Source organism: Eulemur rufifrons, chromosome 21, assembly GCF_041146395.1.
Source record: "Eulemur rufifrons isolate Redbay chromosome 21, OSU_ERuf_1, whole genome shotgun sequence".
Classification (NCBI taxonomy): Eukaryota; Metazoa; Chordata; class Mammalia; order Primates; family Lemuridae; genus Eulemur; species Eulemur rufifrons.
In genome coordinates, this window is record NC_091003.1 from 5,415,023 (window position 1) to 5,430,836 (window position 15,814).

General features: G+C 35.7%; 1 protein-coding gene across 1 annotated transcript in view; it reads right to left on the bottom strand.

Moving 5' to 3' along the window:
* The window catches only part of KNTC1 (kinetochore associated 1), a 62,336-nt gene that overhangs the window by 36,891 nt on the left and 9,631 nt on the right, over positions 1-15,814 (bottom strand). The window contains exons 10-30 of the mRNA XM_069497174.1: positions 15,754-15,806; positions 15,436-15,551; positions 14,962-15,016; positions 14,305-14,403; positions 13,149-13,192; positions 12,995-13,060; positions 12,830-12,905; positions 10,722-10,847; positions 10,543-10,632; positions 8,491-8,544; positions 7,776-7,837; positions 5,932-6,043; positions 5,051-5,194; positions 4,784-4,840; positions 4,590-4,691; positions 3,092-3,211; positions 2,857-3,000; positions 1,955-2,053; positions 878-981; positions 638-737; positions 124-258 (exon numbers count right to left, since the gene is read on the bottom strand). Coding sequence (XP_069353275.1) covers positions 124-258; positions 638-737; positions 878-981; positions 1,955-2,053; positions 2,857-3,000; positions 3,092-3,211; positions 4,590-4,691; positions 4,784-4,840; positions 5,051-5,194; positions 5,932-6,043; positions 7,776-7,837; positions 8,491-8,544; positions 10,543-10,632; positions 10,722-10,847; positions 12,830-12,905; positions 12,995-13,060; positions 13,149-13,192; positions 14,305-14,403; positions 14,962-15,016; positions 15,436-15,551; positions 15,754-15,806 — 1,958 coding nt within the window. The remainder of the gene's footprint in view (positions 1-123; positions 259-637; positions 738-877; positions 982-1,954; positions 2,054-2,856; positions 3,001-3,091; positions 3,212-4,589; positions 4,692-4,783; positions 4,841-5,050; positions 5,195-5,931; positions 6,044-7,775; positions 7,838-8,490; positions 8,545-10,542; positions 10,633-10,721; positions 10,848-12,829; positions 12,906-12,994; positions 13,061-13,148; positions 13,193-14,304; positions 14,404-14,961; positions 15,017-15,435; positions 15,552-15,753; positions 15,807-15,814) is intronic.

Sequence of the window (15,814 nt, forward strand, 5' to 3'; positions counted from 1 at the left end):
CTCGGGAGTTTGAGACTAGCCTGAGCAAGAGTGAGACCCTGTCTCTATTAAAAAAAAGAAAAAGAAAAAAAGGATTTAGTTAACAAAGAAGCCATATGAAATGACAATACGAAACCTACATACCTGTTCTCTATCGATTAGGTCAATAATTCTTAGACTGTAGATCTCATCATCAGACAACATAAACGCTTGGGCTACCTTCAAAGCGTCTTCTAGAGAAGATGGGACATCTTGTTTGAGAATGTATCTGACCACCCTCTGAAACAGGGACAGTATGTACATTTCTTTGTTATGAAATCTCAGAGAATCCACAAGGCATTTGCTCATAAGGGCAAAGTGGCCAGAAAATTAAAATAATGCAGCAAAAAAATAAACTGTATGAGAAATTAAAACATGATTTATATTCTGAATCACATGACAGTCCTGTCTTCTTTATTCTTTAGCTTCTTAATCTATCATTTGTTGCCCTTCATACTGTCATAGACAACTGAACACCCTATAAACACTGTATCTAACAAAAGAAAAGCAGTGGAAAACCTAGCTCTAATAACCTCCTAGAATACAATCCTCATTAGCATCCCAAGCTGCCCTACAAATGGAAGGAAGGGGGAAAGGACACTTGAAATACTGTACTTACCATTATTTCCTTGTTTAAGAGATTCACCTCTCTTATTCCATAGCCCCGTAGGAGTTTTTTCATCTCCATTAACTTGTAACTTTCCTGTAACAACTTGACTCTGAAAGCAAGTTTATGGATATTAACATGGATCATCTGTTTTATGAAATACTATGGGACACAGTAATAATATAAAAATGTAAACGAATGTCAACTGAAAATAAGAGCTTTACCCAAAGCACAAAAAAATTGTACTCTTACTTGGGATGGTCCATTTCCAGGTGCTGTTTCACCAGCTGCTCCACAGCTGCGCTCCAAGGAACCACTGCTGCGTACATTATCTTAAGCACAGCATCAAATATGAGCTACAAAGAGATATGGCACAGACAACGAATAGCCCTTGGATTCATGTTTCATGTAAATTAACGGCACTGCCTAAACAGCCGAGGTCTTACGTCGACCATAAGGTAGTTTGAGAATATTCATCCACTGACTGCAAAAGCATTATGTTTCTTCCAATTCTCACACACAAATAGCAATTTTATTATTTAGAAAAATTGGGGGCCGGGCGTGGTGGCTCACACCTGTAATCCTAGCACTCTGGGAGGCCGAGGTGGGCGGATCGTTTGAGCTCAGGAGTTCGAGACCAGCCTGAGCAAGAGCGAGACCCCATCTCTACTAAAAATAGAAAGAAATTATATGGACAGCTAAAAATATATATAGAAAAAATTAGCCGGGCATGGTGGTGCATGCCTGTAGTCCCAGCTACTCGGGAGGCTGAGACAGGAGGATTGCTTGAGCTCAGGAGTTTGAGGTTGCTGTGAGCTAGGCTGACGCCACGGCACTCACTCTAGCCTGGGCAACAGAGTGAGACTCTGTCTCAAAAAAAAAAAAAAAAGAAAAATTGGGAAGGGCATTTTGCCTGCTAAGACATATAGCTTTATTGCTCTCTACAGGCTCTATGTCTGAAAACAGTTTTCATGATTTTATTCATATTTTATAATGGTAAATAATAACGATGTGAATTCAGAATAATGGCATGTTACAACATATTAAAAAAATGTCTCCTTGTTTGTATAACCACAGAAAAACCTGGAAAGATATGCACCCAACTGACCAGGGAGGTTCTTCTGGGGGTGGGAATGAGAAAATGTTTACTTTTTGTTTTCCATAATTAAAGAAAAAAGAATTATGGGTGATTTTTATTTTTTTGTATGCCTTTTTAAAACTACACAAATTCTGCTTAACAAATATGTGTTACTTTTATGGTCAGAAGAAAAGCTTTAAGAAAGGATCCACTGCTCAAAAGGGAAACCCAAATCGTCAATATTTACTTACGTCTGTGTCAGACAAACACCTTATTACTGCCATGGCCTTTGCTTCCCATGCTGTTTCAAAGAGTGATGTGGACTTTGAGCTACATCTCTTGACTAAATCCTAAAAAAGGATAAACATACATATGTTTATTAAAAATTAAAAACTCTTGGGAGGATGGGGAGGCATGGGCAATGTATATAGCCTGATCTTTTGTACCCCCTTAATGAGCTGAAAAACAAACAAAAAATAAATTAAAAAAAAAAAAACTCTTATAAAAAAAAAAAAAAAAGCTGTGTATGGTGGCTTATGCCTGTAGTCTCAGCTACTCGGGAGGCTCAGGCAGGAGGATCACTTGAGCCCAGGAGTTTGAGGCTGCAGTGAGCTATGATTTCGCCACTGCACTCCAGCCTGGGTGACAGATCAAGACCCTGTCTCTAAAAAAAAAAAAAAAAAAAAAAAAAAAGTAAACACACACAGATAGATCTAAATAAATAGCCTTTATGAATGTATAAAAAAAACCCCAAAAAGTTCTAATTAGTCATGAATGTTAAATAATGGTCAAAAAATACAAAACTGCCAGAACTTTAGCTTTCAGTTTTATAAAGTATAGAAAGTCTAAGAAGGAAACATGCTTGAAGAATCTACAAATAAGATTATTGCAGCATATTAATGTTGACAAAAAATAATTGCTAAAATGTATTGAGCTCATACTCCTGTTATCTCACAATAGTGCCTGGGGAAAGCCCTAATATCCTCTTTTGCTCAAGGGCCTCAGTCAGTTAGCAGCTGAATGAACCCACATTCTTAACTAATATGCTGCAGAAGTTCTAATGGTAAAGCATGACATTCCTTAAAGAGTTCAACATTTAATCCATAAACTGCATAGATCCAAGAAATAAGACTAAATCTAAAGAAAAAGTTACCTCTATGTACAGCAAAAGAAGTTCCTCCTCTTGCAAGTTATGTTCTCTCATGTAAACTCTTATAAACTTCTCTAGGATGGAGGGAATAAGCTCTGGGGCCAGTACTTTATCAAACATTCGGAATACTATGGTGGTTGCATTTTCCTGGATGCCAAAAGAAATACGGCTTAAATGCAGACTCGAGCCATAACTGGATCTAATACAAAAAATAATTCTGATGAGCCCAGACTTTTACCTTCTCAAAATCAGAGAGAGCCAATTTGCAGTTGTATTTCCTATGCAATGTAATCAACTCTCGCAAGTTATTTACCAAAGTCCTTAATTGACATACTTCCTCTGTGTTCTGATAATCCTTCTAAAACAAAAGGGTTAAAAGTTGTTAAAAATATAAAATAAAAGTATGAGAGGGGAAATAGATGGAGTCAGAATTATTTCAGATAAAATAAGAAATAACCATGAAAGAAATTTTCTTTCTCTGAAAAAAAAAAAAAAAAGAAAAAACAATACTACTACAGTATTTTTTCAGAACCCAAAAACACTTAGGTACACAAACAGATGGCCCTCAATGTCCCAACTATTTATATAGGTCAGGGTAAGATATAAAGCCATAACATTTTCTAGAATTCTGTACAAGGAACAGATTTTCAATATTGATAAAAGGCAGCTAACAGGGAAAAGGCAAAGTAGTGTTTTACTTGGCAAGAGAAAAAAACTTTGATATGGAAATATACATTGCAATGATGAATCAGTAGACTGCTTAAAACTTATGGAATAGAAAAAATTCACATTTTAAGAGAGTATCATCAGTAAGTATAATTAATAACATGAATCAGCTATATCAGAAAATAGGAAGAAATTTATTATTTCTTTTTGGGTCCTGAAATTTAAGGAATGAAATACAATCTCATAACATATACTACTTTCAAGGTCACATTTGCTGGTACTAAACTGCGTAATACTTCAGAGGTAAGATTATATTGACAAGTCTTATATTAGTTTACAAACCAAATTATGGCACTCCTAAGAAGCTTTTTTAAAAATACAACAATGTACATTTTTTTTCAGTATAATGAATGCTTTCTAGTTTTGAGAAACCTGAAGGGGAAAAGAAATAAACTTAATAAATTTAGAAGCCAAATAATTAATTCCATTTATGAACCTCAAGTATAATCAACATTCTGATTGTAGTTCCCCTCTGGTGCTGTTATTTTTTCAGACTGTCAGAAAGTCCCAGATTTTTTACAATTTGGCCTTTAAAAAAATCATTGACATTGACACTTTAGCCCTAATGGCTGTTAGAATTTCTAAGAAATACAATCAGGCGAAGGGGTGGCTTACTAGTTCAAATGAAAGGAGACCTGATAGATGTAGCCTTTGAAAGCTAATCCTAATGCATTACTAAGGTTTATTCTTTTAAAGGATTGTGAAATGCTGCTAATGCAGAAAATCCCAATTATACTACTTTAGAGAACATCTATATATTGTTTCCCCTTTGGGTGGTTCAATAGAGAAAAACAATGCATTAAAATAGGTGGAAGATGTCAGACACAAATGTCACAACTGTCAAATTTTCCTTTATGTGGATTTGAAAGGCACAAAACAAACAGAACATAAAAACAAGGCATTTAAGAAGTGGATACATTTCCAGATACTTTTCTCTACATACGTGTAGACAAACCCTTTGACATAAATTGACTGTTTTCATTACTAAAAATCCATTCTTCACATCATACCAAGGAAATCCAATGCCAAGAGGAAGCCAATCCCAACTCATCAGTTTTTTCTGCTGTGAAAAATATCTCTGCCAGTTGAAGCCCATTTTCTGGCCAGTTTGCCTTTAAAAAATATTATAGGCCATTAGAAACAAAGTTTTATGTTGTCGGGAGTATGCAAAATGTTTTTTTAATGTTAATTGAACTGGTGTTACCTTATCAGTTAATTCAAGATTCCTGGCTGCTTGCTCCAACCATTTTGCAATAATTTTCTGAAATAGACATATCATTTAAAAATTAAATTCGCAATGTAATAACTAAAAACCTCCACAATCATCTTTTAAAAGAGACACATTTAACTAACACTGGTATTAGTTAACCGTTTATTTAAATGACTGGTGTTAATCTGACTTAATCTTCAATGATCAAAGATAAAAAATAATACTAAACCATTAAGAGAAGAAAAACTGAAAGTAACTCACCTGTCCTTCAGGTACAGTCCTTCTCACAAATGGGATCACATCATTTTTAAACCATGGGCAAAGTTTTTGCAAAGAGACTGGTGTGGAAATTGAGTTGAGCAAGTTCTCAAGCATTTTCACATCAAACTTGCTTTCAAAGTTTGCCTAAAGTATAAAAGGAGTGAGAAATTAAGATATATCCAACAAATGTAAACTGACAGCCTCAAACAGAAGTTTGGCAAAGACCTATAATGAAGTCATTTCAAGGAATACCCTACTTATTTAATAATGAGTGCTGAAGGAGATTTATACTATATAAATGATTCTAGTTGGGAGCCACACTTTTCATGAAATCTCATGGCAGTGAGTATCAAATAATAAATTACGTAGCAGAGGAATCGGCAGAGATGGCATTCTAAGGAAAACATAACTGGAGGGGATAGTGCAAATCCCAACAAGCAATGTAGCTGTTAACGGCATCATGCCAAGATGCTACTTTTTGGACCTAAGGTTGTAAGTCAACATCAGGCAACCTTAAAGGGATTCATATCAGCCATTTTAATGGGTAAACCTTGACCACAATCTGAGCTGCAGTAGGGTCACCCTCTCCACCAATGCCACTAATAAATAATGTAGCAAAATGTTGCCTTTTGAGCTAAGATGAGAAGTTAGACTCTTAATGATGAGATAAAATAAGGTGCCAGTGTATCTTTGTAGTACTTCCTCTGATTTAATATCACCAGTGGACAATTTCCTCTGGGGTAGGTCATACTTTATGAAACAATCTGAAAACATTCCATTACCCAGTCATACTCGCCACCCTGTTAGTTTCCAGCATTGATTCAATCATCTATCTCAGGAGCTATAAAGCCATTAGGGGAAAAAAATGCAAAACGTGTTACCCGATGTCTAAGCCAAAGGTATTGTGCACAAACAAGGTTTCCTTCTCTTAGCTGTAAGAAAATATCTTTAAGATCATCTTCATTATTCAGAAATTCAATCCAAGAACTACAACTGAGAAGACAGAGAGAAAAAAAGTTAGTTTAAAAAAAAATTAAGGTTACACTTTACAAATGGATATCATTATGCATTTTGACTAGTCGGTTTTCCTCATAATGTTAAAAGACAAGTTAAAAAACCAGTTCCAAAGATTACATAGTGAAAAGCAAGCTTCCTTCTTATCCCAGACCCATAGAACTCTTTCCCACAGCCATGTGTCTTCTTGCAGGGCCTTTCTCAGATAATCACCATACATATAAACAATTATTTTTAATATTTATTTATTGGAGGTTTTTTTTTTTTTATTGAGACAGGGTCTTACTATGTTGCCCAGGCTGGATTCAAACTCCAGGATTCAAGGGATCCTCCTACCTCAACCTCCCAAGTAGCTGGGATTCCAGGCATTTTTAATTTCTAAATAAATAAGTTTTTTTAATATATGCTCTCTATATTTTAAAAATTAATTTTACATTATATTGGCTAGGCACAGTGGCTCATACTTGTAATCCTAGCACTTTGGGAGGCCAAGGCAGGAGGACTGCTTGAGCCCAGGAGTTTTTTTTTTTTTTTTTTTTTATTATTTCTTGTACAATGATATGAAATAATGTGGAAAATATTCATGATAAATTATTAAGTGAACAATGCAAGTTAAAAACAACAGTTTCATATTTTTTTCCCCACCCCCCCCTTTCCCGGGTCAGCACCTTCAAGTGTTACCACTCCCCAAACGGTACGCAATGCACTCATTGTGTAGGCATACCCCCATCCCCTCCCCCACCCCCCACCTCAGTCTGATGTCCAATTGGTGTCGTTCCCAGATTTGTATTTAGGTGATGTTCAGGGAAACCAATTTTCTGGTGAGTACATGTGATGCTTGTTTTTCCATTCTTGGGATACTTCACTTAATATAATGGGTTCCAACTCTCTCCAGGAGAACCATAGAGATGTCGTATCTTCATCATTCCTTATAGCTGAGTAATATTCCATGGTATACATATACCACAGTTTACTAATCCAATCATGTATTGATGGGCATTTGGGTTGTTTCCACATCTTTGCTATTGTGAATTGTGCTGCTATAAACATTCGGAGCCCAGGAGTTTGAAACCAGCCTGGGCAAGAGGAAAACCTTGTCTCTACAAAAAACAGAAAAATTAGCCGGGCATGGTGGTGCATGCCTGTAGTCCCAGTTACTCAGAAGGCTGAGGCAGGAGGATCACTTCAGCCCAGGAGTTTGAGGCTGCAGTGAGCTATGATGATGCCACTGCACTCCAGCCTGGGTGACACAGTGAGACCCTGTCGCAAAAAAAAAAATCAATTTTAAAAAGAACAACTGAAGAGAAACAGAGATCAAGGATGCAAAGAGAAAAACTTTTGACCTCAAAAATAAATATTTATCTCACTCAAAATTAAGAATCAAAATCAAGTCACTGTGGTATTATTTTTTGTAATAACTTTGTTTTCACATATCAGATTGGCAAAAACCAAAAATTGTATAACATAGTGCTGGTGAGTGAGAAAACGGGCTCTCTCCTACTCCATCTAGCAGAGGAAATACATTTGGAGGGCAAATTTAGATGCATTTACCTTTTACCCTAGCAATTGCACTTCCAGAAATTGAATCCATAGATATACTCAACACTCCTTCAGAAACACAAATTTATCCAAAGTAATACTATTTTTTAATGACACTCCAAACCTACATCTAATTCACAATCTAAACATTTTAAATGGGGAATATTCACACCTGAATTTTTCTGGTCCAAATGCTCCATAAAAAGTAGTCAACTTTGCATGAGCCCTTAATACCTAAAGAGAAAATAATTTGATAATCACAATATCATGTGTGACAATATTGAAATAAAAAACACTAAAAACTAGTCATTCCATTTCAATAGTCTTATACACATTCACATTTCATCCCACATTACAGATCAGTCATTATAAACACAACTTCCTTTATTTAACATAAAACCAAAAAAAAAAAAAAAGGTGGAATAATGAAAACTTCCAATTACATCCGATTGTAAAGGCACGAGGACATTAATTGTGGGTGCCCTTCAAAATCTGTTTTCCCACTGATTTATAAACATTCTTATAGCAAAATCTAGCTGGATTACACCAACATTTACTTTGACCTAAGAATTTAAATACATACATGCGTATGTCCATGCTCACATGTATTTCGGCACCCTCATAATCATCATCATCACAGTTTGACATTTATTTGAGCGTTTCACAGGTACCAGGTACTATGCAAAATGGTTTATAGAAATTATTTCCTTTAACCTCAAAATGACCCTATAAAGTAAACACTATTAATCTTCCCATTTTGCAGACAAGAAAACTAAGATACTAAAATGATAACTTGCTCTTAAAGAAACACAGACCCATCTTGAGTGGAAAATATATTATGAAGGTACATTCATCCTCAAATTAACCTATAAATCGAATATAGTTACCTCTTTCAAGGCATCAGAATAAATAAGAACAGTTTTATCTTCTTTCTTCAAAAGCTAATTAAGAACAATAAAAACCACAGTGAGAAGAACATTTGCTATATTAGGATTTTTTTTGTTTTTTTTTTAACCCAAGGAACTTGTAAAGTATTATTATGATTTTCATAAAAGAAGATGGCTTTTCTGTGAATTAACAAAAAAATTATCTTTAAAAATAAACTGCATATGACTCTGAGATGAGCAGTAAACAATACGGAAATAACATATTTAAACAAATAATGTATTTTATCAAAATAGCCTGCAACATTTTGCCCATGTTACACCTTGATTTTAAGGAATCTCACTAGCAACAGTACTCATAGGTCACCGAGGGGAACAACCTACTGCAAAAACGACATTATTTGCAATAGCAAAAAACTCATGTTATAAAAGGTCTATAACAGAAAAAGAATCCATTCTTTTGAAATTATTTCTTTTGCATAAGATAAACTAGCATGTGAAAACATTATTAAAAGTTACCCTCTACTTGATACCCTACTATCCAAAGGAAAAAAAAAAAGTGCTGGCAAGGACGTGGAGAAATTGGAACCCTTGTGCACAGTCAGCGGGACTGTAAAACAGTGCAGCTGTGGCAGAACACAGTATGGTGGTTCCCCCAAAATTAAAAATAGAATAACCATATGATCCAGCGATTCCACTTCTGGGCATATACTCAAAACAACTTAATCAGGGACTGGACTAGACATTTGTATACCCATGATTATAGCAGCACCATTCACATTAGCAAAAACACGGAAGCAACACAAATGTCCATCCACAGACAAACGCATAAGAAAAATGTGGTATTTACATACAATGGAATACTATTCAGCCTTAAAAAAGGAGGAAATTCTGTTCTTTGCAACAACATGAATGAACCTGGATGACATTATGCTGAGTAAAATAAGCCAGCCACAGAGGATGAATACTGTGTGATTTCACTTAATATTGAGGCATTAGACTTAGAGTAGTCAAAATCATAGAGACAGAGGGTAGATGGTGATAGCCAGGAGGTAGAAGGAGAGGAATAAGGGGAATTAGCATTTAATGGGTACAGAATTTCAGATTCATGACACGAAAGGAGTTGTTGAGATTCATGGTGGATGAATGTATTTAATGCAACTAAACTTAAAAATGGTAAAGATGGTAAATTTTATGTTTATTTCAATAAAAAAAAAATTGAAAAAAATGTAGAAACAACTCAAATATCCATCAACTGATAAATGGAGAAACAAAATGTAGTATAGCCATACAATAGAACATTATTTGGCAATAAAAAGAAATACAGCACGGATACATGCTATGACATGGATGAACTCTGAAAACATGCTAAGTGAAAGAAGCCAGATACAAAGGACACGTATCAGGCCAGGTGCAGTGGTTCACACCTATAATCCCAGCACCTTGGGAGGCTGAGGTTGGAGGATCACTTGAGCCCAGGAGTTCTAGGTTACAGTGAATTATGATTGCATCACTGCACTCTAGCCTGGGTGACAGAGTGAGATCTAATCTCTTAAAAAAAAAAAAAAAAAAAAGACACATATCATGTGACTCCATTTATTTGAAATGTCCAGAACAGGCAACTCTACAGAGACAGGAAGTAGATTAATGGTTGCTTGGGGAAAGAGGGAGTGACTTTATGGGTATGGGGTTTCCTGCTGGGGTAATGAAAACATTCTAAAATTGATTACGGTGATAGTTGCATAACTCAGTGAATATGCTAAAAACCACCGAACTGTATGTATTTATTTACTATTGTAGAAAAAAGGTCTTGATATGTTGCCCAGGCTGGACTCAAACTCCTAGGCTCAAGCAATCCTTCTGCCTCTGTACACTTTAAATGGGTGAATTGTACGGAATGTGAATTATCTCAATAAAGCTATTATGAAAATTTTTTTTAGTGGTACACATAGAGAAGAGAATTGGAGGAAAAAAATGTACTGGTAGGAGAGGTAGGATTATGAGTGATTAAAGCAAATTCTCTCTAAAAAAACAAACAAAAAAACCCCAACTTACCCTGGTTTTGGCATAATTGAGCATTTCCTGAGTGGTTGCGTATGTTATCCACTGAGCCTTCAAACAGTAATTCACCACGAATTCATCGTCCTGTTTCACAAATGCCAGACACAGTAAGGCAACCTAACATTCATCAACACATCAATTCGAATACTCTAGTATGTGACAGGGAAACATACCTGGATTTTATGTAGATTTTCCTTAGCTTCATCTATAAGTTTTTGCCATTTGGTTTGCTCACTGGTGTCCACGGAACTCAAAGCTAGTTTCTCCAATATATCATTTGATTTTACCTTATAAACAAGCTGTAATATAAACATGCCACAGGTGACTTGAAGTATGACAGTACCAGAAGATGACTTATTCTCACAGCAGCTTCGTGAGATAAACTATTATGAAAAAAAGGTGAATCCTCATGTGGTCCAGGAATAAGGTTTAAAGAAGAGGCCAGGCCAGGTTAGATCATGCCCATAGTCCCAGCTACTCAGAAGGCTGAGGCGAGAGAATCACCTGAGCCCAGGAGTTTGACGTTGCAGTGAGCTATGATGACGCCACTGCACTCCAGCCTGGGCTACAGAGTGAGATCCTATCTCAAAAAGAAAAAAAAGCGTCACAAAAATAATGTGACAAAGATTCATGTATTCATCAACTTTCACTTAAAAAATAAAGCATATTATTATACCAATATAGTTTAAGACTCTTCTTTCGTCCTCCCAAATAAATCATCTTCTTTCCCCCAGCCAGAAGTATCCATTATTATTCCACTAATTTCTTTATATCTTAACTCATATACGTTTCTAAACAATACTCAGAATTATTCTGAATGTTTTAAAACACTGTATTTTTAAAACAACAAATATATGAGTAGCTACCACCCATTTAATATTAATAAATATTAATTCTTTAATCAACTACAATCAGGCTTTCTCCTTCATCACTTCCCAGGAAACTGACTTTTCAAGGGATATCAATAACCTTCTAATTGCCAAATCTTCCAGACATCTTTCAGCTTTTATGCCTGATCTTCTCTGTAGTATTTCAAACTGCTAATCACCCCCAACTAAACTTAGAAGTTTCTCCTTCCTTGGTTTCCATAATCCTATAGTCTTGTGGTTTTCCTCTTTTATTTCTTCCCAAATATGTGTACAGTCCCATGTGCTATTGCCCCTGGAAACATCCTGAGATCTCTTTTCACTCTCCACATTCTACCAGAGTGGTCTGAGCCATTCCTCTGGAGTCACCTAATTCTAGAATTAGCTCAGGCCACTTCCCAACTTCTTACCAGACATCCTTATTTCACTAGATCCCTCATAAACAATTTTTTAAATTTTAGAGATGGGGTCTCACCATGTTGCCCAGGCTGGAGTGCAATGGCTATTCACAGGCACGATCATGGCACACTACAACCTCAAATGCCTAGGCTCAAGTGATGCTCCTGCCTCAGCCTCCTAGGTAGCTGGGACTACAGGCACACACCACACCAGGCTCATATCTGAATTTCATAAAGAAGTTTTCATCTTTTACCCCTAACCTGCTCTTCCACACACATTCCTCATTTTAGGGCATGCCACCACCATTCAACATGTGTGCTGAGCCAGAGTCCTGCTAGTGAAACTTAAGTCTCCTTCCCTCCCTCTGTTTGATTACTGAGTCCCGCTGACTCTACTGCCTATATTCCTCTCTTATCAGTCTCTTTCTCTCCCACATCTCCATCCACAGCACTGGTTCCAGTCTCCCAGAAAAAGCTAAGCTGCTTAGTATCCCAATTGACAATTGCACCTCTTGGTTTATCATTTTCAAAACAATTCTCCATCTTTCCAAAATGACAATCTAATCACAACACTCTCCTGCTTAAAACTTTCAGTAGCTCCCCATCACCTGCAGAATTAAATCTCAATCCTCTGCAGTGCACATGAGGCCCTACAGCCTGGTCCCCACTTTTGCCTCATTATCCCCTTGGCTCCACTGCCCGTATATAACCTGCACTCTACTCCCATCTAATTACTAGGAGCTCCTGGAAGCATCACAGACCTCCCTCACTTATTCCCGATGTCTTTATACCCAGACTTCCCTTCTTCTCCCTGGATATCTGCAACACTTTCAAGATCAGACATGACAATTACCTCCTCAATGACATATTTCCACACCACTGCAGGTCACTCTCTCCTTTAAATGCCTTCTCTACTTAGGTCACACCTTAATCACAGTCCTAATCACACCAAATTCCAATTATGTTTTACATGTCTGTCTCCTCAGCCTCTAAGAATACTAATACATGAATAATTACCTCAACATCCAGTCCAAACTGAATGGCAAAGCTCTCAGCTTCAGCAAACCTGTGTTTGTGAAGTAACCGACTCAATCTGGCAAGTTGGAAAAGAAATTTCATTATTAACCAGGGAATTTAAGTTTTTCATTAAGAGGTAAAGCTTAAGAGAAAATGAGAAGTTACCTGTTTTCTGGTAAAGCTTCTGTAAGACATCTGAGTACCAAAACAGAGACTGAGTCTTCAGATAGTCTGAAAAAAAAGTTTTCAGTATAAATGTACTCATTTAATACTAATAAGTAAATTTTAACTGAGCTGATTAAAACAAAATGTGACCTACGATGGATCATTTTTGCAAATTCCTTCCAGAAGGTATATGGTATCCTACAATAATAACAAAAACATGATTAAAATTCCAATATAAAAGCAATGCATTTATAACTACTGGAGTAATTATAGCTTCAGGCAAGAATTAGCAATCAATGGGTTTTAAAACCATGGTGGGGAAACCATTTGTGTAAAGGATATTTCCACAGTCTCAGAGTAATACCATACAGATTACTTACTAATCATAAAGAGAAAAATCTTTACAAATGGAGAAATCTGCCTTTACCAAGTGATAAACTTTAACATAACCAAAAATAGGACAGATACCATGAGCTACTCAATGTGATGTGGTTAGGACACAGTATCACCTGTGCAGTGTTTGTTCCAAAAAAGCTTAACATGAATCTAATCATGATGAAACAATCACACATATCAAAAGAGAGGGAAATTCTAAAAAAACACAAGGTGGGACTCTTCAAAAAGGCCAACGTCTTAAAAGACAAAATAGACTAGGGAACCATTCTAGATCAGACAACCACATGACCATGACAACTAAATTTGATGAGTGCCCCTTGATTAGCTCCTGGGTAATGAAAAAAAAAGCTTTAAGGTAATTGGCACAATTGGTAAAATTTGAACTTGGAAGGTTTATTTCATAATTGCAATGTATCAGTGTTAAATGTTCTAAATGTGATAATTGTACTGTAGAAGAATGCCTTCATTCTTACAAGGCACCTATAGAAGAATTTAGGGGTGACAGGTCATGATGGCCGCAAATAATTTCCAAATGGTTTGAAAAAATATAGTGTGAGTGAAAAGAAATGGAACAAATGTGGTAAAATTCTTTTTAAAAGATCACAATAAAAAGTACATAAATAGGAGCAATAGCCCCCCCATCATCATCTCTATCTCCTTTTGAGAAAGAAAATTGAATAAACTTTCAACACGAGAAAGTTGAATAACCAGATGACTGAAGTTTTATTTGATTAATTTGCTTTTATTTCTTTCTCTTAAGGTGAAGACTAGTAAGTGTATTTGAGGACCCCGTTACTAAATACAGTTATAAACCTGAGCTCTATCCAAGTATTCCACTAGGTTCCACTCAGGCTTAGCTTAGTTATTCTTAAGATTTTTTATAATAAAGTAATTTAAAATATGCATAAACTTACTGTGCTAATTCCTGTTTGGACCAGAGAAGAAACACTAGATACTTCCAAAGAATATAGTATTTCCATTGTAGGTAATGAATAAACCAGGAGGTTTTTCATCTAAGAAAAATGGTAGAGCAATTAATTTAGTAGGTTAATATACACCTACAAGCACAAAATAGCACTTCACAATCAAGAGCATAGATTAAAACACTTGGTACAAAGCTTAATGCAAAAAAGTAATTTATAAGTAAAATTGTTACTATTTTATTTAAATGTTACACATAAAATTACGTTTTATGTCTCCATGTTCCAAATCTGTTGAATGAAAATCCATATGCCTGAAGTCCATTCTACAATTTGTATTTAAGGTGAATGTAATTCCTCAATGACAAAACAATAAACACTCCAATAAACATGCTCTTACAGATATTTTTGATTCCTGAAATGCTCTGTTTAAAATGTGGAGCCAAGATTTATATCCTTTTAAAATGGGAAAAAAAGAGTTCTGCAGGATTATTTCTGATGTGTCAAGTTTCTGTGTGAACTATTACTTAACGTTCACTTTTGTATTAGTCAATGCTATCGCTTTTTTTTTTTCTGGTGCGGTGACTCAGATTAGTTAACGCTATTTCTAACACATAATATGGACAAGAATGAAATAATATTTTCCAATACCTTCTTATTAGTTGTAGTTGTCAGAGCTACTAATTTGAGATTTGTAATCCCTTGCCTAAAAGAAAAAGGAAGCTTTAAGTAAATCAAATAAGCTTTTATACAATGAAAACATAAAATGTTATCTGTCCAAAAAAAATAAATAAATAAGCTTTGCCAATTGCTAGATACAAGCTAAGTTAAAGTGATATTCTTACATAAAAGTTAAAATGGATTTACCTAGACAACACTGGATTCCATTTCTGCATGTGATGGCCCAGACTGACACTGTTTCTAACATAATCTCTTGGAGGTTCACAATCACTCGCCTATTTGTTCCCAATGAATGTGGCAAACAGTGAATCAGTCCTTACTCCATCAGACTGTTTCACAGTGTTGTTTAGAGTGCAAAACATAATAAATGATCTGAACAAAAACCAGACAAGAAACCTGGTGCTAAGGGAAGGGAAATTACTACTAGCTGTAGTCATAATGTACCAAGTGACCGATGAAGGAGAATCTGCTTCTGTAGTAAGAAGAAACTCTTCTATGTGAAAAGAGGGCCAGTTCCACACAGGAGTTAGAGTGTAAATATCCCATAGACTCAGCACATTCTGCAAAAGAGACATTTCATTTACACATCTTGATGATTAAAACTTTACATTTCAGGATCTATCCTTTGATATGTATACTAAAATATAGTATATACGACAGTAATCCACTTCAGCCAAAGCCCTTGCCTTTGTAAGTTTGACATTTCTGTTGGTACATATAATATCAAGGGAAAACATTGAAAGAGATATATCAGAAACCTACATCAGTATCAAGAACAAAAAGGAGATTGTCTATCAGCTGGAACTTCTTTGCACCTACAAAA